The sequence below is a fragment of the Zootermopsis nevadensis genome, unplaced genomic scaffold (assembly GCF_977971745.1).
Source record: "Zootermopsis nevadensis isolate Lab colony 2312 unplaced genomic scaffold, Znev_1.0 Znev_ptg000031l, whole genome shotgun sequence".
Lineage (NCBI taxonomy): Eukaryota > Metazoa > Arthropoda > Insecta > Blattodea > Termopsidae > Zootermopsis > Zootermopsis nevadensis.
The window spans coordinates 4,220,914-4,246,920 of record NW_028259163.1 but is presented as its reverse complement, the minus strand read 5'-3'; the positions used below and the strand labels follow the sequence as shown (position 1 = coordinate 4,246,920).

General features: G+C 36.5%; 2 protein-coding genes across 8 annotated transcripts in view; one reads left to right on the top strand and one right to left on the bottom strand.

Annotated features, from left to right (window-relative positions):
- The window catches only part of LOC110827014 (cholecystokinin receptor-like), a 212,204-nt gene that overhangs the window by 145,724 nt on the left and 40,473 nt on the right, over positions 1 to 26,007 (top strand). For all 6 annotated transcript variants that reach the window (XM_022058226.2, XM_022058225.2, XM_022058224.2 and 3 more), the window contains one exon: positions 11,128 to 11,313. In XM_022058226.2, the coding sequence (XP_021913918.2) occupies positions 11,128 to 11,313 (186 nt within the window). The remainder of the gene's footprint in view (positions 1 to 11,127; positions 11,314 to 26,007) is intronic.
- LOC147872020 (luciferin sulfotransferase-like) overlaps positions 21,795 to 26,007 on the bottom strand; it is a 28,782-nt gene continuing 24,569 nt past the window's right edge. For both annotated transcript variants that reach the window (XM_087359483.1, XM_087359484.1), the window contains exon 7: positions 21,795 to 23,513. In XM_087359483.1, the coding sequence (XP_087215609.1) occupies positions 23,121 to 23,513 (393 nt within the window). In that variant the 3' untranslated portion in view covers positions 21,795 to 23,120. The remainder of the gene's footprint in view (positions 23,514 to 26,007) is intronic.

Genomic DNA, 26,007 nt, shown 5'->3' with positions numbered 1-26,007 from the left:
TGTAATTAAGATTTCGTGGAATTTAATGTGGTCGTTAATTAATATACGAAAGAAAATAATTTAATTACAATTCGTCTTTTTTTTTTCTATCGTGTATTCGTGAACTTGACATTTGTCATTTGAAATTTAATACACCGTTAGTCAGGTGTGTGAATGGATATCTTTATAATTTGGAGTCTGTTGAGTTAACCATATACCACAGCACACAAAGGAATTAACATATATATCAATAACACCATATGGCACGGCAAAAATGGAGACATCCGACCTAACATTTTGAAAGTCAGATTAGGATTTTGATAACCAGTGATGATTCAACAACAGTATGTCCCAAATGTCACGCAACCCAGGGTTTAATTCTTGGTGTGATGGGGAAATTTTAATTTTTTGTACCCAGTGGCAACACTGGAGTCCTGTTACCCCAACAGTATCGTCGTTATCATCGTGAACGTAATCAAGGATTAGGTCTCAAGACATTTTCCTTTAAAACCCAAAGTTTTCTTCGTCTTTCCATCTGCTTCTAGGTCTTACCGTATCACGTCGTCCCCAAGGGTGGTAGTCGAGGGCTAATTTCGATAAGTGGTTCATATTCCTTCAATTCAGGTGGTCTGAAAGGTTTATCTGTTGCTAATATATGCTTTCTAACATGTTGTTCTCTGTTAATGTGACGTGAATATTAGATTTCCATTGATGACTGTGATTTAATACATAATAATGATTTTAAAGTCCCATTTGGGCATATCTCTCGTTTATAGCCCACGTTTCGCCGCCATGGAACAAAGGTTATTTAGAGGTGATGTTACGTAATTGTAATACTGTGCCTTTTGGAAATATATTTTCCGTATTTTCTTAGTATAATTGTTAAAAATGCGTAAGATAATTATTACGTTTTTTATATAATTATTTGTTTCATCCATGGCGACTAGATGCAGTTGTTGATAATGGTTTGGTTTTTCTCTGAGGATTTCAAATGTTTCTGAAGTTGGCAAGTTTAAGATCGAAAGTCCAGTTTCATTACGATAAAATAATAATAATTACGACTCGTAAGAGGTAGTCTGCGTACTGATATAGAATTTAGACGTGTAAGCTTAAATAAGAGACTGTCGGGTCTGATTACCTGAACAGTGAATATTTACGTACTTAGAGATATATTTAAACAATGTATATACGTGAATCGTTAGCAATTTTAATTGCCTTGGTCCCTTTAATGTCATAAGATTATGTCAATTTAATTTATTTCATTGTCTGCGTGATATATCTTTATTTAGTAATTTTTCTAAACCAGAAAATTGATTGTATTCATAAAAAATATGGCATTATATAGAATTTATATTCATTTTGGTATAATTCACATTTTTACACCTGTTTCATTTAAAATTCATTTTAATAATATTAATGTACATTATACATTAAAATTAAAGTATACAAAACAATAATCTTGCCAGTTGTTTTGTATGGGTGCGAAACATGGTCTCTCACTCAGAGGGAGGAACACAGATTGCAGGTGTTTGAGAATCGGGTGTTGAGGATATTTGGGCCTAAGAGGGAAGACGATGGGGCGTGGAGAAAACTGCACAATGACGAGCTTAAAAATCTGTACTGCTCCCCCAGTATTGTCAGGGTGATTAAGTCGAGAAGAATGAGATGGGCGGGACATGTAGCGCGCATGGATGGGACAAGAGGTGTGCACCGGGTATTGTTCGGGAAGCCTGAGGGGAAGAGACCTCTGGGGAGACCTAGACGTAGATGGGAGGATAATCTCAAGCGGGATCTATGGGAGATAGGAGTTGAAGGAGACTGGATTCTGTTGGCCCAGGACAGGGTCCGGTGGAGGGCTTTGGTTAATTCGGTGATGAACCTTCGGGTTCGGTAAGCCATCTAGTTAGTTAGTTTAATGTACATTGTCTCCTAAACAGTTCTTTCGTTAGAGCATTTCAGTAAATATTTGTTGTTATTTCTTGTTTCTTACTGCGTATGAAATTTGAAGATGGGGACAAGAGATGGAATTTTATCTTCGGAAAATTCATTAATCTCTCCTGTTCATCTCTCCCGAAGGAAGGGATGGTAATCATTTGCAATTAAACAACAGTCTATCTACGTCCAACGTTATTATATACAGTTTACTTTAGATTAATTTTATCTTAGGCGACAGAACTTCATTGCGTTATAGTGAAGGGTGTTAAATTAAGATACCCTTCATACACACACAGGGATTTTCTCGCTATAGTCCCCCAGACTACGTCCAGCAATAAAACCGATATTTATGGCCCGTTGTATTAAAAATGTTGTGGGTATAGTCTGTCTGAGCGGAGAAATGACTAGACCTTGAAATCGTGACGTCATGTTTGATACTGCCCTTAAACTTCACTTCTTACTAAAAAGTGTTCAGAACGATGTCACGAAATGCAGGTTAGGATTTACATCAAGATATATAAAATACAGGATATATTTTCGAAAAGGCACATGGTAGAGACAAATATATCGTAAACAAATCTCCCTGTGTCTATCCCATCATGTACGAATTACTCGTTGAATTTCAACGGGTATTGCTGGTATATCTTTTAGAGTCCGCTTACCTCAGATGTACATTCTTCTGATAATATATTGTCATTTTTATCTGCGTATATGACAAATGATCTTCATCGCAGACAACCTTGATGTTGTCTTCGATATTTTTCTATGTACGGTCGGCTTCTGTGTTCTATTTTGAGTCGTATTTGACTTAAGATTTCTCGATTCTGTTTTGTGTACGTCTGTAAATGCATAGTGGGTCTGATGTTATCGGTTTTCGATTCCTTCTGAGCATGCGCACAAGTCTCTTGGTCTAAAATGTGCCTTCAGTTGGTCTGTGTTGATCTATATTGGTTGACTTAAACATTTGCGGGCTTAGTTTGTCGAAAAATATTAGTGTAACGTACGTAAGGTTATAATAAAAACATTAATGTACCTGTAAAATGTTGTCCTGTGAATTATAATAAATTACAGGAGGCTTTGAACCAATTACATACACATTATGCCGATAACAGATTATTTCCTCCAGGCAAATACAGTGATAGTACCGAAAATTAGGCCACGACCGCTTCGTTTTATATCCTTTCAAATTCGTTACTCGTCGTTATTCTGTCATCTGGCGGTACATAGTCTCAACTGAAAGCGTCGTTAAATAAGAAATATATTTGTCATATTTCTTCTTTTCTTTCGTGTATCTCAGTTGTTAAGTCATTGGCTTATATTTTGAATGGTTTTTTTTTAAATTTTAATCGTTATTGGTTTTAAGCATTAAGCCTCTCAAATAATGTGTATTGTATAAAAGACAGTTTATTGCTTATTTGCTGGATTATTTACGCTTTTTTTTAAAGTGTTCTGTCTGACGACAGGTCCATATGAACAGGATCCTTCCATCCTTTTCTCGGACTGGGACCTGTTCATATACGTTCTTGGCAGATGATCCAGAAGTGGTTTGTCATTGCCTTCTTCTGTGTGTGAATGGAGTAATTGTTGGGATGCCACGGAGGAAAACTCCGTGTTTCCTAGACCACGGCCTTGCCCAACACAAGTTATAAATTCGGGCACCGCCGGGAATCGAACCCGAGACCCTTCGATTACAAGGCCAGCGTTCTAACCGCTATACCACCTCATCTTATTACGCTTATATAGTAGGCATTAAATAATCTAAGAGAATGCCATTCAGCCTGGCGGGTTAGGCCACTTGCCGAACTAATCCGAGTTCAGAGTTCCTTTCGAAAATTTCCACGTCATCTGTTTACTAGCATGAATTTCTCTCAGCGAAATAAATGTCTGGCTTTCAGGTTGATGTTATGGTGACAGGGTTTTGAAGTACCAGTAATTAGCCTAATCTGTATCCTAGGAGACTTGTAGTGACGTAAAATGCAATTTTAATGACAAGACCAGAATGGACATCGATTAATAGTTTACGTATTAAACAATGTCACATTTTGGTGGTTATCCGCGTTAACCAGAATTCTGTGGTGATAGTGTGAATGATTTAAACCTCACGGCATCATGATTGGTTACATTACAGTGGATTTCCCAACCTTGGTTCGTGCTTCGGTTGTAATAATTCCAATTCGAGAAGCCATGCTCGTATAAAGGGCTTGTGTTATTCGCAGTCTGTTTCCTGCGTCGCGGAATTAATTTTTAGCGTGTTGTACGAGGCTCGTCCACAAAGTAAGTTTCCCTGGGGCCGTTTACAGAAACAAAACACAATTTCATGGAAATATTTATTGCAACAGATACAGCAAGTGTCCAGCTATTTTTCAACATATTCGCCACCGGAATTGAGACATTTGTCATACCGTGGGACCAACTTTTGAATACCTGTGTCGTAGAAGTCTGCCGCCTGGGATTGGAACCACTGTGTGACAACCATCTCCTCCTCTCTGTCATTCTCAAAACGCTGACGCTGACCGGACAGGAATTTCTTGAGGTGTAGGAAAAGATGGAAATCACTGGGAGCGAGGTCCGGGCTGTAGGGTGGATGATTAAACACCTCCCAGCTGAACTCCTGCAGGAGACTTGCTGTCCGTCGAGCCGTGTGCGGCCTAGCGTTATCACTGACCGCACTTCACAGTCGGCGGGAGCTGGAATAAGAACCTCCATCTTCAACAGCTGCAACGATGCTACTGTGAGAACGCGGGAGGTGCCGTTAGTGCATGCGCCATGCTACGTCATCGCTCTATCACGTACGCACAGTCGCTTCGCGCAATATAAGGTTTGCTAGCTGTGGGACGAGTGGGAAACTTACTTTGTGGACGCGCCTCGTATTAACGACTTTGAAAATATTCTAGCAACAAATTACAACTATAACTGCAATTAAACTGTCAGAGGATTTAAATATATTTTTTGTATAAGTAACCACCGCGTTTCGAAGGCGAATTCCTTAGATTTTGCAGTCACATTAAGACATATTGAGAAGTGTGTCACATTTACAGATAAAATAATATTATTAAGTGCCCCAGAAAATAATAAAAAAAGAGTTAAAAATAATGAAGAAGAAAAAGAATGCAGGGTTTTAAAATGTGTCGCATACATTTTAAACTTGTCATTTAGAACAGTGGTATTCAACCTTTTTTGTTCGCGTACCCCCTGATATAATTTCTCTTCAACTTTGTACCCCCAAAGTTGTTGGTGTAAAATTCAAGTTATACGTAGTATATAATCTAAAATAAATTAAATAAATTACATTACTGATTATTCAGTGTTTATCATAAAATAATATAATTTTTTTTAAATTTCACGTACCCCCTAAGATGTCTTCGCGTACCCCAGGTTAAGTACCACTGATTTAGATCGTGAACACACGTGGAATATTTGTATAGAAACAAGTAATTTTCTAAAGAGAGTAAAGATTAATGTCTTCTGGGTTGTAACGTCATGTAATCTGGTAGAAATTTACCAGAGGTTTAGAGGTACATGCTGACTCTATCATCAGGGCGACTAAAGCAGAAAACACATCTAAATCGTTGGTAAATTTATACCAGATTACGTTACAACACAGAAGACAGACATCTTCCTGGTTGTCATAATACTGATATATTTTATGTTGTTTTTTATCTCAAAATTAATGACGACAGTTGAGGTTTTTAAATAATAATATTGGAGGCTAACCATTATAATAATAAAAGAAACTGTCACTCATGTCAGGGATTTGAGGCATCGTTTCTAACGTAATGTAATATTAAATATACAGAGTGAGTCACGACGAAATATAATTAATTTTGGAGCTTATATATGAGATTATTTGCAGGCTTAAACTTCGTATGAACATAGATACGATTTTATGCTGTTATAAAGCCACTGATGTTTGATGTTAAATTGTAAGAAAATGCGATCAAGTATTGGCAAATCGAATTTATATTAACCGCTCTAAATGACAATCATAAATGTCTGGTAAGTTTTTTTTATTTATAAATTTGTATTAAATTAATTCAATTCAATTCATTTATTAAAGTGCTTGACAACAGCCAAAAAGGCCAATAACAGCCAAGCACTAACAACAATACAGACATTACAATACAAAAGCAAACAAACAAAGAACTGAAAACATAACTGTACAATATTGATTTATTGCAAAATAAGTCATAAGTAAAAATCTAAATGCTATAGATAAGTAAAATAATAATTATACTAAAAACAGTTTAATATTGGACAGAAAACATACACAATAAAATATTATACTAAGTAAACAATAAAAACAATGATTATTGTTTAAAAAGCTGACTGACATCAGTAAGCAAAATACGATCTTTGTTAAAGATGTCGATGCTCGTGCAGACTGCATTGGCACCAGAAACGCATCTGGCAGAGGGACTGGCCTTGAAATTACGTTTTTCAATAAAGGTAGAGTAGTCTCTGATGGACCTAGTGGGTATGCAGAGACTAACTGTATCAAAAACAGATGAGCAACTAATTTTGCCTTTAAAAACATTGATGAGGAAAAGCGCATCCAAAAGCCTCCTCCTTAAATGTAACGATAAGAAATTTAATCTAACTAATATATCGTCATAATTATAGCCACAAACGCCATTAAAGAATCTAGTGTAACATAGAGCTACAAATTTCCTTTGAATCCTTTCCAATTTAAAGGAATCTGTATTAGTAATAGAGTTCCAAACAACGGATGCATACTCAATTTTGGTACGGACTAAGGTAATGTACAAGACCAAAAGGCTATCAACAGTGGAGAAGGAAGACGTGATGTACCGAATCAAACCTAGCATTTTCAAGCTCTGTGATAATATATAGTTAATATGCTGGTGAAAATAGAGCTTACAGTCCAGTAGAACACCGAGATCTTTAACACAATGGGAGCGTGCCACCAGGTTCTTACACAATTTGTAATTAAAGTAAATACTGTTTGTCTTCCGAGTGAATGATATAACAGTAGTTTTACTTAAATTAAGTTGCATCCCATTCACAAGACACCAATTTTGCACTGAATGAATATCGTCCTGTAACAGTTTGCAGTCATCAACATCGCTAATACTCCGATACATCTTTAAGTCATCAGCAAATAAAAGGCACTGTGAATTATGTATGGAGTCGCAGATGTCATTAATGAATATATTAAAAAGTAAGGGGCCTAGGGTGGAACCCTGAGGCACTCCACACTTAACACGATAAGGATACGAAAGAGTTCCACATACACGAACAAAAGATTGCCTGTCAGAAAGATAACTATGGAACCAATCAACATAACTGGGTGATAGTCCAAAGTTTCTAAGTTTCCCAAGAAGAATACTATGAGGGACTAAGTCAAATGCTTTAGTAAGATCAAAGTATACCGAATCTGATTGTCCTTGAGTACTAACTGAAGGTAAAACGGAATTAATGTAAGTAACCAAATTTTTTGCTGTGGAATTAAATTTACGAAAACCATGCTGTGAGGGATTTAATCTGTACTTAAAAATTTTTTCCAAGTGATCATAAACAATAAGTTCAAATATTTTAGAAAAGTTATTAAGAATAGAGATGGGTCTGTAAGTACTAACAATGGAACTGTTGCCTTTTTTAAACACAGGAACAACAGCTGTTTCTTTCCACAGGGACGGAAAGGTGGCACTAGTTACACTTAAATTAAAAATATAGGTTAATAAGGGAGTGAAAATAACAGAACAACCCTTAATTACTAACGAAGGAATTCCATCTAACCCCACACACTTTGAGGGTCTGAGGATGTTTAATATGACGACAAACGTCAATATCTGAGAAATATTCATGTAATATCAACAGATATTTGTGATAAAGAGAATACATTTTCTGAGATGCTCAGTTGTGTAGGTTCCATATATGACTTAATAATAAGCAGGTTTTAATATCTTCTCGTTTTGTTAGGATTAATGCCTGTGGATGAAACCACGGTTCTGTGGCACATCTGCTCGTTACAGAGGAGACACAATTGAATTCGTGCTGTGGTTACGAAAGTCAGGGCTTTCAAGCGAAAAGGTCTAATTTTGAACGTCGCCTTATCGCATTTGTTTTACCCTATTGAGTCACATAGCTCTAGGAACAATGACGATGAACCAGGTGGTGTCTGTGTGAGCTAGGACAAATTCACGAAAGTCAGAATTTCGTAGCCCTGTGTAAAGTGAAATAATATCATTTAGTTCGTAATGTCTCACGATCACTGGTTCTCCTACGGATGATAATAGATTTTTATTTGCTCTGAATTAAAGCGACGTAAAGTTGACCACTCAACTCCATTTAGTGTCAGTGTCAAGAATTCGTGATATTTTTTATCGATTTGTGGTTCAAGGAGATAAAAAGTTTGATATGGCCGTATTACCTCCTATATCTCATATAACCGTGCCACGGTGGTCTAGCGGTTAGAACGCTGGCCTTGTAATCCTGGGGGTCTCGGGATCGATTCCCGGCGGCGCCCGAATTTATAACTTGTGTTGGGCAAGGCCGTGGTCTAGGCAACAATGGAGTTTTCCTCCGTGGCATCCCAACAATTACTCCATTCACACACAGAAGAAGGCAATGGCAAACCACTTCTGGATCATCTGCCAAGAACGTATATGAACAGGTCCCAGTCCGAGAAAAGGATGGAAGGATCCTGTTCATATGGACCTGTCGTCAGACAGAACACTAAATAATAATAAGATGAGGTGGTCTAGCGGTTAGAACGCTGGCCTTGTAATCCTGGGGGGTCTCGGGTTCGATTCCCGGCGGTGCCCGAATTTATAACTTGTGTTGGGCAAGGCCGTGGTCTAGGCAACACGGAGTTTTCCTCCGTGGCATCCCAACAATTACTCCATTCACACACAGAAGAAGGCAATGGCAAACCTCTTCTGGATCATCTGCCAAGAACGTATATGAACAGGTCCCAGTCCGAGAAAAGGATGGAAGGATCCTGTTCATATGGACCTGTCGTCAGACAGAACACTACAAATAAAAAATCTCATATAATTAAATATGAAGTATAATGTAATTAGTCATGAGCTGTGTGTTAAATTATAATCTACTATTACGCATGGATTCAAATTTTTATAGCAGGTGAACCAATAGTAAAATAATTTTGAAAATTAGATTTTCTGTTCTATTCCTTCTTACAGTTAGCCCTAAATATCTCACGACAAAATAGAATTAACGCATACCCAGAATCTGATACCTAATTTAAGGTACGGTCTGGAGTGTCTAACGAGAACCACGAAATAACCAGTCTTGGTAGCCCATCTCTGTTGTGAGATTTATCTTCGAATTCCTGTCGAAAGAGACAGCGGTACAGCGATCTGGTGGTCAAAGTGGGAACTATCTAAATGCATGTTGTAAAGAACGCGTGAGGATATTATGTGTATCAGTTTTCTTTGAGGTAGGGACTCAACTCAGATAATGCTTAGACGAACTTCGGCTTCAAGGCGTTACGAAACGATTAATTGAACTGCGTACTGTCATGGCCTGCTTTCATCGTGACGTGACGACACAGCAGGGAGTAGTAAGGCGCGGATGGATACGTAGTAGCTTAACACGCGGATGGATACATAGTAGCTTTAACGGCGTAGCTGCCATATTCCCAGGGGGGCTCTATTTCCTACTGGTTCTAGCGATTGATTGTCCCATTGCCGTTTTGTGTTATATGTTCGTAGCCCAGTATGGAACCCTTTGTTTTCTGTTGTAATGTTTATAACACAACGTTAATTCAGAACATAACGTACTGTTTAACGTAATATATTGTCCCCTGCAGTTTTTATGACAACCTGTTGGTATTAATACATGATGTAACAAGTGTTCGGTGTTGGTGAGAATTTATCATCGGAATTATTACTCGTGTTTTTTGTTGTTAATAAAGGAATTGAATTATTATTATTGTCAATTTGTTTGATTATCACTTTTCGGCGTATTGCGTTTACGTAATTATGATTTGATTCTGAATTGTCTGAATTTCAGAACAGTTTATTTTAGTAAACATATCGATGCTTAATTTCTTATTAATGCTTTTAGATGTAAAATAAATTGCAATTTGAGGACACTTTTTCTGCGTCTTTGGAAATTGTCTAATTTATATTTAGTTTCGTTCCGTTAGTGTTTGATGTCGTAGGCTGTTTGCTATTGACAGATACTTTAATAAGGAATTATACTCAAGCATTGTATAAGGCTAACAATTTAATGAACCGTCCCAAAAATTGTTGAATGTACCCAAGTTTTATGTTCGTAATAAAATACAGGCTTAAACCGACGTAGTCAAATACAAATGTCAAATGGAAACATCTTTAGTCAACGTCGTGAGCTGTGGTTTCTGTTTCATTAACACAGACACTTGTATCATACAAATTTGCTTTCTTGCTCTGTATTACGTGACGTGCGAACACTTCAGACCACCATGGTCGAGTTTATTGCCCTCACGGTTAGTTGAGCCATACGCCGCCTGTAGGTAGCACTGTTCCATATTATCGCATCATTCACCGGTGTAAATAGGTTTAAATGTGTATTTTTACCGACAAGTACTTTAATAATTGAGTTTATAATCATCCATTTACAAAACCTATTATTACTGTGACTAGTGTAAATTATAAAGCTCTTAATTATACTATTTTTATTATTCTCCTGTCATTTCCTCTCTTGAATCTACATTCTCTCTCTCTCTCTCTCAGCAGTCTGTTCACAAAAACAATTGAAATTCTGCCTTGCGTGTTCTTCTCATAATTTTTAAGGCTTGGAGGTTTGAAGTAAAGTTTATTGAAAAGTCTCACGAAGTACGGAAGAATGAATTAAAAACACCATCTGTACAACCAACGAAGTAAAGGCTGATGTTTTCATGTAAGAGCGTATAACATTTGTTCTGCGGGACTGCATAACGAAAATTTCTAAGTCATTAAAGATTTATCGTGTATAGGTAAATTTTGAAAATTGGCTTAAATTAAATCTTTATTTTTTTACGTTTTAGACACTTCTGTGTAATATTTTTGCCAAATAAGATAAAGATTATTATAATGTTATTTAATAATGTATTTTTAGCTATTTCAGTAAAAAATATTTTTTTTTCGTGAACCAAAATCTGTTTCAAACGGAATAATATTCATATCGCCTTGCGTTACATCATAGCTAGATTTAATTATAAGCTGTGTTTGACAAACAGAGTTCTATTTATCCGTTGTTTCGTTGCAGGGAGACATAAGTGTCGGGAAGAGTGGCCTTCCAAGTCCAGTGAGCGAGCCTACAATATATTCCTCGACGCCATGTTACTGTTGGTACCACTGATTATCATGTCACTAGCGTACTCTCTGATCGTATCAAAGTTGTGGAAAGGTTTGAGACGGGAAATTCGTCATAATTCGTCATGTCGCAGACAATGTGAGTAGAAACTATTAATTAGTACGTGTTATGCACGAGATATACCGCATTGAAACCCTTGATGTTATTGATTTGTGTAGTGTTCTTAAAGGCAAGTGAGAGAAATGTGTTTTTTTCATCTTTTATTTGTGACTCTCCGACAGCGGAAATTGTACGAGTAGGTTAACAGGAAGTTTCGTTTTATATACGTAAAAAAAAAACCTGAAGCAAGTTAAATTTCCGTAGCAGTTTCCGTTTTTAAGTCAGGTTTATCGGGTTTTCGTGTTTACAATACTTTAAAAGTTTTAGAATCGCAGGGTTCTGGCTAAAAGTAAATTTATAAATTTAAGAATCGGGATTTTTCTGTAGGGGGAATTAAACAATCAGACAGGAAGTTGAAGTCTGAGGGCTCAGGCGGTATGGAGGGAAATGGAGGAAAAGTTTGAAAGGTAGCTAATGCAATTGTCGAGAGTAATAGTATACTCTGAGTAATATATGAACGTGGGAAAAGCATTTGAAGAGGAAAATCGTGCATAAGATAAATCAGAAGAAGTACATGAAAAGAAATTACAGAGATTGTGAACTTTATAAGACCTCTGTGACCACCAGGAAAGTTTATAAAATCTTTAATGGAAATTTATTTAAAATGCTACCAACTTACTTTTTGCAAACAGTTTTACGTATTAGGCCTATTCAGTAATTTTTTTTTCCCCAATAGATTTGTTGACGTTATATTTTAATTAATTATTTAAAATCAAATAATTAAGACCTCAAAAGGAACAACCATTTTTAAGTATTGTTAATATATGAAATGTAATGATATTTGTAGCTCTCACGGAGGTAATTTCTGAAGATGTAGTCGGTAATTTTGTGTGAAACGTTGGTAACCGTGTAAAAGATCACACTGTATCACGAGCCAGGAGACAGCTTCTTCCGTCTGTCTGTAGCACGTAACAACTCTTCAAAGACTTAATAGATTTTTCGTGAGTTTTACTAAAGGTTTTTGAGCCATTGAAAAGTTAATTAAATTTAATAATAATAACGCTCATTTCATGTGAAAATCGTACTTTCATCCTAGCGCTGTGTTATCTGTGCCAAGCGGTTATTAATTGTTTAAATAGTATTAACTAGTTTTGACTTTTGATATGGGAAGTGAAATTTAATTTAGGAACTCCGTTTGCCATGGCTACGTCACGACAAATTCTGTACAGCTGGCTCGCTTATTATTTAAATAAGCGAGCTAGTCTTAGTCTCTCACTCTGTCTCTTTATAAGAGAGCGTAAATTTGACATTCACGAACTGAAAGTCTTGGCGGGCAATAATATAGTGAAATTGTTGCGCTGTGCGTCCATTTTGTGAACAGTGTTATTACTGAATATACTTTACAGTTGGTACAGTTGCGTTTAAAGACCCCGATCACGAATAAAATTGTTCATAAGTAATTTATTTACATACAATTATTTATACACATTTATTTTCAATCCTGTGACTCGTAAATCCTCACCATATGATACGAAGTCGATTCTGATATCGACCTGTATAGATTTCGATATGTGATAATCTCGATTACACCATTTACTTTAGAGTCATCACAGTTTTAGACACCGATTGTCTCGGCCGAGTGGTTAGCACTCCTACGTTGTATTCAAAAGTCTGGAGTTCGTAACTTGGATCGGAGACAGGTTATCCGGGCGGTTGTGGTTTTCCTCAGTCCCCCCCCCAGGAAAATTACGGGATAATACTTTTAAATAGGCCACTTATACTTCTTTAGATAACCTTTACAATTTATCGATCGTTGATAATTCTATTTGACAGCTTTATTAATTTTCCATAAATATTTATTATATGGAGAGACTTCAGGTTCTCAAGGCAGCGAGTAGGAAGATGTTCGTCTTATGTGTTTTTGCGCCGTGTAGTCAACTGCCTTAATCTTCAGAGCGATGATTCCCGCCCTGAAGATGGAGGCAGGAAGCACCTCCGAAACGGTGGAAATTTTTTTAGACTACACGACACAGTAGCATATAAGACAGCCATCTTAATATATTAGCCGTTTGTAACTTCAGTTTTGAAAGTAAAATGAGATTACGTATGTGTCCTCGTTTTAAGTTCGTAGAATTTCGTGTCCCTCACGGAAGCTAAATATAGGTTTAATTTATTTATAAAAATAAAAGCCAAGAGTTATCATAAAAATAGTCAAAATATATCATCAACGGTGTGTTTTCTTGGGTATGATAATCACATTTTTTAAATATAATATGTAATAGTTTTAAGTACTGTGTTACGTCGGAGTATCCTTACAGTGTAGAGTAAAGAATTGCAAGTTTTTCTCGTGAAATAATGGTTGTAAGAGTTTTAAAGAAAACCAAATATCAATCTAGTCTGTCATTCAGGATGCATTTAAACCAATGATCTCTCAAATATGAGTCAGAAAACGATGTTCGCATTTAGTAGTCCTTCCGTACATTTCATTCAGAATTTCAACGTGAGAGGGCAGTGATGACAGTGAAAAGAGAAAAACGATAAGCGATAATTCTCATTCAGGGATCAGGCCTGGAGACAGCGTTATCCACTTCGCTAGTTCAACGCCGTGTGGCGAGCCAAGCGGATGAAAGAACTTTTTCGTATTAAGGTAGATCTAACAGTTGAGCCCAAAGGAATTTCTTTTGACGAAAGAGTGAATATTTTCATGACTTCTATGGCGACCATCAAATTTAATTTTTTTTTTCTCAAATATAATGGTGTAGCTAAGGGTTTTTTTTCCACACAGCGTGATAAACCTTTGATTTCTATTAGATTTTACCCTCATGTAACATTCTAAGTGGTTTCTTTAACCTTTGTATACCAATTTGTGGTTCATTATAAAATCAAACATCAAATAAAATATGTAATATATAATATATATTTTATTGTCCGACTCACTAGTATTTTTATAGTGGTTATTATTATGGGTAGAAGATGGGTCGGCCCATGTAACACGCACGAGGGAGACGAAAGATCATTAAGAAGTTGTTTGCGAAATTTAAGATTTTTTGTGTGTGTGTGGAAATTGGTTGTACGTAGAAAATAATATTAAAATGGGTCGTATAAAACAGGACAAATATTGGAATTTATTTAAACTGTCTCAGTGTAGTTAAATGGCGTGGTTTTAATATTCCTTAAAAGTATAAAATGTTTTGAAATTCTAAATAACTGTTGGTCTATAATGGAACACCTAAACTGTAAATTTAGTCAGCGTCGATATTCTTATAAAAGATTACATTCTGTTGTCTGTGAAGTGGTTTTGATGTACATCAGAACAAAAGCAAGCCATACACAGAGGCTGTTTCTTCGTGTAATGTAGCGGAGTTAAGATAAGTGTGTTAACGAAACTTATTGTTCGTCTGTTCACCGCTAGAGACACTGAGATGTCCCTACTACAAAGAAGCTGTCCAGAATCTGTATCTCATTGGCATTATCACGATTCTGTAGGAAGTTTTGTCACTTTTCCATTAACTTTGATCACATTTTGGGATACAAGTTTCCCCCTCGGGAACTTTCAAGGAAGTTCTTTAGAAATGCAGATTTGCATGTTTGCATTTTCGATTACTCTGTGCGAAGTCGTGGTATCATGTAGGATGTATGCCATTTTGAACTTAATTGCACAACGTGGATTTATAGCAGCATTTATTTTGAAACTTTGTAGGTTCCTTTTGTCAATAAATATCAGATATAGTTTTTGTGGTTATGAAAGTTCTTAAATCGTTTAACAATTGTGACAGACTTGAGGTTCTCACAGCGGTGAGTATGAAGATTTCTGTCTTCTGGGTTATTGCGCTGTGTAGTCTGGTCGATGTTAATCAACGTTTCAGAGGTCATACTGCCTCCGTCATCGCCCTGATGATGGAGGCAGCAAGGACCCCTGAAACGTCGGTAAACTTCTACCAGACTACACGTCCCTACAACCCAGTTCCGTCTGAATTATGAGAGTTTGTAACCTTTCAGATGAATTTTTTCTACACCAGCTGAATGCCCAGTTTTGTCTACGTTATTATAATAATTTAAAGCACAGTGGTAACTATATGTACCATATTATATAACGCTCAATAACACGGAATTTTATTAGAAAATATGTCTATTGCTGTGGTATCATTATCAAAATAAACGGGTTATTTCCTTAATCAACATTAACAAATTTATATCTGTAGTGGGGACGCGTTGGGAAATTAATATTTTTAAATTGTTAAATTAAGCATCTGACGGATCGCTTTAACTGTGAGTGAATCGGCTGCCTTTTACGAGGCACACGCTGTATATCATCATGGCGTCGCGTTAACACTGAGACAACTTTTTACTTATCTTATATACAAATTATTTATCCGCTGGTGTTCGTATCACAGCATTCAAGAAAGTTTATACGTTTTCATGAATATTTAAAATCTTGTTAGAAGAAAACTTTGGATTTCAAATAAATTCTCATACAAACTATAAAATATACAGAGTCCTATATGTGATCAGACATGTATAAAACAAGTATCAGACTCGCGTTTTATGATTATGAAATACAAGTCCCCACACTTTTAAATTCGCCTCATAGTGTTCGTGTCGAATCATGTATTTACGTTGCTTTAGTTTAGGTCGTTTGCACATGGGATCTTTGGTTCGAATATGCTCAGAGTATATTTTTCATCTTTTTATGCATTGTCCTATACAGAATTTATACTGCACTGGATTCTCATTAATACGTATTGCCTTACGTCAAAATATGATTTATAAAACCTTAACCGATCACAGGGGGAAATAGGTCGAGGTTAGCTGCATTGACAAGACGAAGAAAGGTTTTATAATAAATGCAGTTTCTTGCTAACTCTTAACATCACTCTAATTATAACTTATTATATTATAATAATATAGGAAATAATTTGGAGTTACGGATACCTTAAATAACTTTCGCCACGTTTAATCGTTGAAATATCAGATTTAATTAAGTTTATTATAATTTATTGTAATTTTTAAAAAAAAAATAACTTATTTTTTGTTTGTGGAATTATTTTTTTGTAACTATGGATGTTAGTTGTAAATACCCTGCTTTACCTTACATATAGGGTAATGTGAGGAATTATATTTTGTAGCGTAATACACCTGATTACTTGTACATTTTAATAATATCCATCGACGTCTAGGTCTACTGAGAGGTCTTTATAGCTTTCCGGCTGAAATATTGTACTCGATTCTCGCCTCTCACATGCATACTGCACTGATTTGTGTAATAATTATAATTTATTTATGTTTTCCTGTATAAATGAAAGGTTTTTAATGAATCTGGAAGTCATATATTCTAAACGAAAATTCTTGATTTTTTTTTCTAGTTTAATCTGGTTTTTGGCGCACTGAGTTTGTGTTATGTTTTAATATTTTCATACTGAGTCTTACATCGCGAGCAAGTAAACTGCTCTCTGTATCTCTCAGGAGATGTGTATTTTATATTAACTTGTGCTGAATCCGTGTCTTGAACCTCATATTAAATTGTAGCGTAGTAGGTGTCCCGAAAGACCATTGGTCGATTGTACGCCGTGGTAACGTGGTAACATCTTGGCCCAGACCATTCGCCCCACTGGTCTGCGTTATAAAATACGTCTGACCCTTCACACTGGGATATTCCAAACAGACCACCCCCAGAACGTGTTTCTTATCGCAAGCGGTTAGCTCTAAACTCATAAAAAGTATGAAAATATTTTTAAAGCAACGAGATTGTTCTCTAGTTTAAAGTGGAATAGTGTTTTCATAATCTGTTACTACATTCAGATTCAAGACGCGAGCGTTTTGATTTCATATGAACTGCTTACGATTTGTCAGTGCGCGTACCTTTAGGTATATTTAATAACTGAATTAATTATTTTTTTCAAAATTTTTCTCAACTGAATTATTTACCTAGCTTTGAATGTGAGGCATGATTATTATTTTTTCAAATCTAAAACTTCTTGACGATGGTGAAGAGTCAATTGAATAAAAATTTTCTTGGATATTATCCATCGTCTAGTAAATATAAAACGTAAAACGACGTTTCGGAGATGGGACTCTATCTCCGTCTTCAGGTTCCTACACAGTTGGGCCCACTGGATAGAGCTAATCCCTATCTCCGGATTGTGTAGGAACCTGAAGACGGAGATAGAGTCCCATCTCCGAAACGTCGTTTTACGTTTTATATTTACTAGACGATAGATAATATCCAAGAAAATTTTTATTCAATATTAATTTTTGTTTCTTTATGAACTGAATAGTTTATACGTCGTATTGGAGGACAGCTTTTTAACTTGTTTTGTTTAACAACGCTTTCTCAACTACATATGTTAGGTGTCGTTTCAGAAGATTTACTATTTTTGCTTTTTATTCATTAACAATTCCGTTTCAACTGAATAACATATTGCTCAAAATCTTTTACACAGTTTTGTAGTCAGTAATAAGTGAATGTTCTACTTGTACATGAATCTTAACCACACATTTAAGGGAGATTAAATTTATATAGTTCACGTTTTTGATATTTATTTGCGACCTGTACACTGTTTTATGAAAATTTCTTGTACAAAAACTGTCTTCTACCTTTCGAAGTGAGGCGAAAAATATGATCTTATGTTTACTAATGCGATAAGTAGGGTATAATATTTATCTAATCTCGCAGTGATAAAATAATAAGAGAAAATAAATTTAATCTGTATTTACTTCTATATGGAGTCACCGTGCATTATTTCGGTTTTGAATTTATGAAATTGATCTGTTTACTATGTGACGTAAACTTGACGTGGTTATAAATTTATTCTCTCCACCCCCACAAACACACATACCCACGCAAACACAGACATATAAGGGTTTTGAGATTATGTTTATCCTAGAGCGTTAATGTAGATTTTTCATTTGTTTGTGACCGTATCTTTCAGACTGTGTAGGCTCTGAATACACTAACCCTTTTTTAAAAAAACTGCCCACACATCACATCTACAGCACGTCTGTAGCAGAAGGTTCCCTTTCAGTAATTGTAACAATTCGCGTCATGCTTATGTATTAAAGTCTTAAATCGCTGAAAATTTATATCAGATATATGTATTTTTAAAATCTTTTAATGAATGATATAAAACCACCGTGTAACAAGAATATAAAGCTATTTATCAGCGACGTCTACACATGTAAAGCATGGGCGTTCTTTACGAGATTATCATCGCGTTAAATGTTCTATCATTTTTCGCGACTTGTTAGGAATATGATAACTAACTAACTAACTAGATGGCTTACCGAACCCGAAGGTTCATCACCGAATTAACCAAAGCCCTCCACCGGACCCTGTCCTGGGCCAACAAAATCCAGTTTCCTTCAACTCCTATCTCCCATAGATCCCGCCTGAGATTATCCTCCCATCTACGTCTAGGTCTCCCCAGCGGTCTCTTCCCTTCAGGTTTCCCAACCAGTACCCGGTGCACACCTCTTGTCCCATCCATGCGCGCTACATGTCCCGCCCATCTCACTCTTCTCGACTTAATCACCCTCACAATACTGGGGGAGCAGTACAGATTTTTAAGCTCGTCATTGTGCAGTTTTCTCCACGCCCCATCGTCTTCCCTCTTAGGCCCAAATATCCTCCTCAACACCCGATTCTCAAACACCTGCAATCTGTGTTCCTCCCTCTGAGTGAGAGACCATGTTTCGCACCCATACAAAACAACAGGCAAGATTATTGTTTTGTATACTTTAATTTTCAGGTTCTTAGAAATCAGACGGGAAGACAAAATATTTTGGACTGAGAAGTAGCAAGCATTTCCGGAATTTAGTCTCCTCCTAACTTCCTCACAAGTATCATTTTGATTTGTTATTGTTGTTCCCAAATATTTGAACTTTGTAACCCTTTCAAAGGATTTATTAGCTACCCTAAGATAATTTTGCCCGCCTGTCTTCTGATGACGAGATACTAACATGTACTTAGTTTTTTCTGAATTTACTTCCAGCCCCACTTGTCTACCAGCCTCTAGTAAAACTTCTGCGTTCCTCTTTATTGTATTTATATCGTCCCCCAATAAATTAACATCATCAGCATATGCCAATAGCTGATGTGTCCCGTTCAATTGCAAACCCTCCTGCCTACCTTGGACCTTCCTGATGGCGTATTCTAGCGCAAAGTTAAAGAGCAAGGGAGACAAAGCATCTCCTTGTTTTAGACCGTTCTTGATGAGGAATGTCTCAGATACATATTTACCTACTCGAATTTTGCTGCAGGTTTCATTTAAGCACATTTTTATTAGACCCACTAGCTTCTTTGGTATACCAAATTCAATAAGAATATTATATAGCACTTCTCTCTTCACAGAGTCATAGGCTTTTTTGAAATCTATAAATAACTGATGTACAGTCCCACCGAACTCCCATTTTTTCTCTAGTATCTGACGAATGCAAAAGATCTGATCAATCGTTGATCTGTTTCGTCTGAACCCACACTGATGATCCCCAATAGTTTCATTCGCATATGGGGTTAATCTTGCCAAAAGAATGTTGGATAGAATTTTGTATGAGGTTGATAGCAGCGATATTCCTCGGTAATTACCACACTCAGTCTTGTCCCCCTTCTTATAAATAGGAATAATTATGGATTCCTTCCATTGATGTGGCATCTCTTCCTTATCCCAAATTAACTGAATAAGCTTATGGATCCTCATATGCAACCCTTTGCCACCTGCTTTAATTAATTCGGCCGGAATCTGATCAATTCCTGGAGATTTATAACTTTTCAACTTCCCAATGGCTAGTTCCACTTCATCTAAGCTAGGTTCTGGCACCAACAGTTCAGCTGTATGCATTTTAATCTGTCTAATATCACCAGTATTATGAACATTTAAGAGCTCGCTAAAGAAATTTTTCCACCTATTCACAATTTTTATTGGATCTGCAAGCAAATTGCCACTATCATCCTTTACCAAATTAGTCTGGGGTTGATATCCTTTCTTAAAGTTATTAATGCCTCTGTACAGGTCTCTGATGTTTTTTTCCTTATTATTTGTCTCAAGTTCAGCAATTTTGCCCTTCAGGTATTCCCTTTTCTTAGTCCTAAAGGTTCTATTAGCCTCACGTCTCACGTTACATAGATTATCCGCATTTGTTTTGTTTGGGTTCTGCAACCATTGAAATTTTGTTTGCTTCCTTCGATCTATTAATTTTGAACAATCTTCATCAAACCACGGTTTATTTTGCTTTCTCCTGTAGTATCCTAGTTTCTCTTTTGCTGAAATTTTGATGCAGTTTCTGACATTTTCCCACTCCCTGTTGATGTCCACACTTTCATTATCCTCATTTGTCTCTAAAATTTGAAACCTATTCGAAATTTCAACTTGATATTGTTCCTTTGCCTCTCCCTCACTTAATTTTTTCAAATCAAATCTTTCTGTGTCAAAATTTTGTTTAGTTCGTCTACTTACTGAAAGCCGCTCCCTCACTTTTGCTACCACCAGATAATGATCAGTGTTGCAATCTGCTCCTCTGAATGATCTCACATCAATTACATTTGTCTGCCTTCTCTTATCTACTAAAACATGATCTATTTGATTGTGTGTTCTGCCATCTGGGGAAGTCCAAGTGTATTTATGAACATCACGGTGTGGAAATTTTGTACTTTTTACAATTAAATCTTTTGACGTAGCGAAGGTCACTGCTCTGACGCCATTATCATTACTAAGTGCATGGAGACTCTCGCTGCCTATTGTGGGTTTGAAGACATCCTCCCTCCCAATTTTTGCATTGAAATCTCCTAGCAGAATTTTCATGTGATACTTGCCAAATGTATCAAATACTGATTCCAATTCTTCATAAAAGCTATCCTTGATATCATCGCTTTTGTCTTCAGTTGGGGCATGAACATTAAGGACAATGATGTCGCACCAACGTCCTTCCAAAATTACGTAAGACAACCTGTCACTAACAAATTCTACTCTCTTAACTGCTGCCCTAATTCTGCTATGAACAAAAAAACCCGTCCCTAGCTGATGATTGTCATTCCCCTTTCCATAGAAAAATGTAAAATTGTCCACTGGGATCGTGCCCTCCCCCTCCCATCGCACTTCCTGCACTGCCACTAAGTCTAACTTATAATTACCTAATTCCCTACACACTGATTTCAGTGCCCCAGCCCTATAGAGGCTCCTAATGTTCCAGGTACCAAATCTCATGTCCTTTTTCAATTGCCGTGGTCGTGCCAAAGAGTCCGTCCTGATCCGAGGCTTGGTTGATTTTTTCGTAACACATATTTTTTTTAAAGGTGAAAGGTTGTTAGCCCTACACCCAACCCCCAACCTGGAGGACCAGGGTATCACTCTTAGTCTAGCGCATCTCCTTAGACCTGTCCGGCTTGGGTGACCCTACCATGAGCCGAAGCTCAGGCCGGCATAGCCCTAAGGGTCATTTGAGCACGCAAGCCTCCTCACCCGGCAGATTGCCTTCGACAAGGTGGTGATACCTTCGAGAAGGTTAGGAATATGATACTTGTATAAAAATATAGGATATGTGTAATATATTATTCAATATAGTGACAGGATTTATGGTAGCGAAAGATGCTTACATTTCTTTTGTTGCTTAGTTACAGAAGTGGAGTACATTGATTTTGTAAGTGCACGCTGTTTGTTGATATATTTAGTTTGTGTACATAAGCCCTTATGTTAGCAGTGAAATACGTGTAGTTTATACCTTCTTATAAAGTACATTGTATCCCAAGCAGAGGTGTATTATTTTAAATATATACAAAGCGTATTAAAATACAATTCTTTTTAAAAGCAGAAAATATATTGAATCATATTAGAGTGTATCTGAAAGGATAATTATTTCCTATATTTTTTTGGTTTATTTTATGTAATAACATTTCTTAACTGCGTGAGGTGTATTTTTTTAAATATATACAAAGCGTATTAAAATACAATTCTTTTTAAAAGCAGAAAATATATTGAATCATATTAGAGTGTATCTGAAAGGATAATTATTTCCTATATTTTTTTGGTTTATTTTATGTAATAACGTTTCTTAACTGCGTGCGTCATATAGCTTTTAATGGCAGAATGGTTCTGACTCTGATTTATGAAAGGGGTTGGAACCAAAATGAAGCAGTTATAGTTTATTTTAAAGTACTATCCTATATTTCACCTGAAAGGACCGTAAAATTCGTATGTTAAGTAATAGCATAGCGAGAAATATCCTAGATTTTTTTATTTTATGTAGTCCCGCACATCAACTGTTATACAGTCTTACTTGAAAACATCAGTCTTTATTTTTTATTTCTGAAGGCGTTCTTTGTTTATTTATAACTTTATTTATTTCTTAATTATTATTTTTTCGTTTATCGTATATCTTATTCCACACTTTAATTTATGAACGTGGCTGTATTCCATTAAAATGTTTTTACAAAGCTGTATACAGTCAAATCACCAGATGGCTCTTAGCTTGTTGTTACACAGTATACTTTACTGTAGTGCTATAGTTCTATACGAAGCGCTTGAAACAAGACTGGCACAAGAGACTTTTAAATGTTGTGCGGGACGCATAACATAAATTGTCGAAGGCGTTGAACATTCATCGAGAATATTTTGGACTCGATTTAACCCTTTGAAGCTGAAGTTCGACTAAATAATATATTTAATAATTCAATTAACACATAACCTTTATAAAGATCATTTGGTAATTTTTTTTAAAAGTAATAATCGCTGTTTACATTGAGAATCATACGAAACTCGTAAATACAAAATAAGGTGAAAAGATCGTCAAAGCAGGTGTGATATATTGTTCCCAGTAGGAGTTTAACCTTTGGTGCAGGAAGTTTAAGTGTTCTGCGTTCAGATTCTGCAGGGCGAAGTTGTCTCCAGTTCGCTGCGTTTTATGATACCTTGCTCTAGGGCTCGCTCACTTCCATTTGAAATTCCCTTACGCTGAAGATTGTATCCAGTGCCTTCTAGTCTGTGCTCTGTCCACGCATCGACGCGGTCTGCCATGTCTTGCGTCATCTCTCTCCACCAACCCCCGCTTTCCCCCTGGCGGATGAATTGCAAATCTGGCTCTTCGGGCAGTCCATGGCGCTGTCTCTCGAGTAGAGCGAAGTTCTCCAGATTAATGGATGGATTCGTCTTCATGCTACCGAAACTCAAATGATCTTCCAGCTTATTTATTTGCTTATCATTCAACGCCTTACCAAGAAATAGCGCAGTTTTTCTTATCACTCCAGGTAAATCCTGTGGATCAAACGTGTCTGTTAGCTCGTTCGGCCATTACTTTGCTGTGTTAAGGGATTTTCGACCTTATGTGATGATACTTATAAATGTTCGTGTTATAATCTTTGCCATTATATAGTGGTCATTTGCTGTTGAGGTATGTTTTAATCCTTTTAATTTCACACACACAGTTCACAGTCCATTGCCTTGAACTACATGTTTCGGCCAAGTTTAGCCATCATCAGGTCCGAATATGTACTTGAAGTTACTGCAGTAAGATAACTATTTTGTTATATTGTCTCGATATCACAGATAATGATAATAGTCAAATTGAACTGAAACATGAGTTCGGAAAAAATTTTCCTTTGAACTTTGTTTGTGAAAATGACAGCGTTCTTAAAACATTAAAATTTGTTACCGTGCTCATAAAATCACATCATAAGTCACCATCCAGAGATTTTGGAATTCAATAAACATATTCATACCCTACTTTTATAAATTCGTTTTAATATTATAATCTTCTCTACACTAGTCCTGCCAAACGATATCTTTATTTTATTGTTTCCAACTAAATGTTGCATACTTTTTTCTTGTGTTATTGTTTGGGCCGTGTAATGTCGTGATTTTAATAAAAATTTGAGCAAATCCGTGGGGGAACTGAGAAAATCCAAAAGTTTCTGCGGTATCACTGACGAGGATCTAACTCCAAGCTTCTAGAACACGAATTTTTGAGTGGGAACCATAAAGAACAAACAGTTGTGTGAACATAATACCGTTACCTTGAAATTATACTTTTAGTATGCTGTGTGCGTCGCTACGCTAGTTTTAAAGTGTACCTGATTACGATGTTCGCAAATGAAATTATTCCAGTCCGCGGTAATGAGAGAAAGTAGTTGTTGTTTGTGACGTCATGTAGGTCACGTCGGCTACTATTGACCATGAAACTCTTATTGGGAACATGTGAGAATATTTACGTTAAAATTAAGTATTCAGACTGCGATATTTGGGTGGAAATATTAACATAGTTTAGATAACAAAACACTGTTCTCGTATTTTGTGAAATTATACCAAAAACTGTGATATTTGACGTTATCATAACGATGGGGTATAAATATTATTTCTTTCTGGAATACTGCACCGTATAGTCTGGTAGACTTTTACCGACGTTTCAGAAGATCATACTGCCATCTTCAGGATGATATAACGTCGGTCAGTATGTACCATGCTTACAAATATAATATCGTGTTATTTATAAAATAAAACTTGATTATATAAAGTATTAATTTAATAATTTAAATTATTGTCGCCTGAATAAATAATTAATTAAAATAACTTACAAAACTACCTCTGAGACCAGTCACGTTTCGGGTCACAGAAGAGGCACCAAACTTTGGGCCGAGGATATGATAATAAGTTTCTTGGCCTGGACTGTCGCACACTGCTTGGGGCGGTGATAGATTAGTTTTGAGTATGGTGAATGGTGATTAATACGCGAAAAGTGAATAACTCCGGGGAGGGGGACCTTCATCAGGGATTTAACCTGGTTCCCTCGGCGATAAGCTAGATTCCAGTCGCTAGACGATCTAGACGTAGCTAGAAAGCTGATATTGAAATTGTTATTAAAGGAATAGTGTGTGGGGATCCGGACCGGATTAATCTGGCTAAGGGTTGGGCTTAGTGACGAGTAAGGTAGGAGGCTCCGATGGGCTGGACATGTAGCACGCATGGGGGGGAGTCGAAGGGTGCATAGAGAGTTTTGGTGGGAAAATCTTCTGGAAAAGACCACTGGGAAGACCAAGAAGGAGATGGACGGATAATGTCAGGATGTATCTTAGGGTGGTTGGCTGTGACGATGGAATTTCTTGACGAGATAAACAATTATTAGCTTCTCTAAGAAATATTTCATTACATTCAGTTATTATCTACTCGTAACATGTAATAAGAAGGTGTAGAATGTGGCTTAGCAGTTATTGGTTAGGTTCTGTAGGTCCGCGTTGAAATGAAGTCCGAATTTTCGTATACGCTGTGCCCAGTTTGACTGTTTGTATGTTGTGGCAGGCACAGATGTTTTTCAGCTCTGTACGCGAGCAATTTGCAGATAGCTCGAACAACAAGTTTCTCTTCAGAATAACAAAGGCACATTCTGAACAGTTTCGCTAACCACGAAATGTAGTTTTGAAACAATTTTACCCGTATTACAGGTATATAACACGAATGTTATGTTGGTAACTGCATGTAATTACGAACGAAACATACGGAATTTGCATTTATTAATTCTACAGTTCTCTACTGCTTTGAAGATTGTCATTAAAAATCTGTGCATTCATTTCTTTATAACTAGAATTTTTTTTTCAAATTAGTTTCTGGTTGTCTTGGTGAAATATAAACACTGATATACGTGAGGTTTAAATCAAACTCCATTGGGCCTCCGGAAAATGATTCATCATCAGAAAAATTATCATCATGGCTTACGCATATCGAAGTCAACATTGTATGAGAGAAAAACTAGATTACA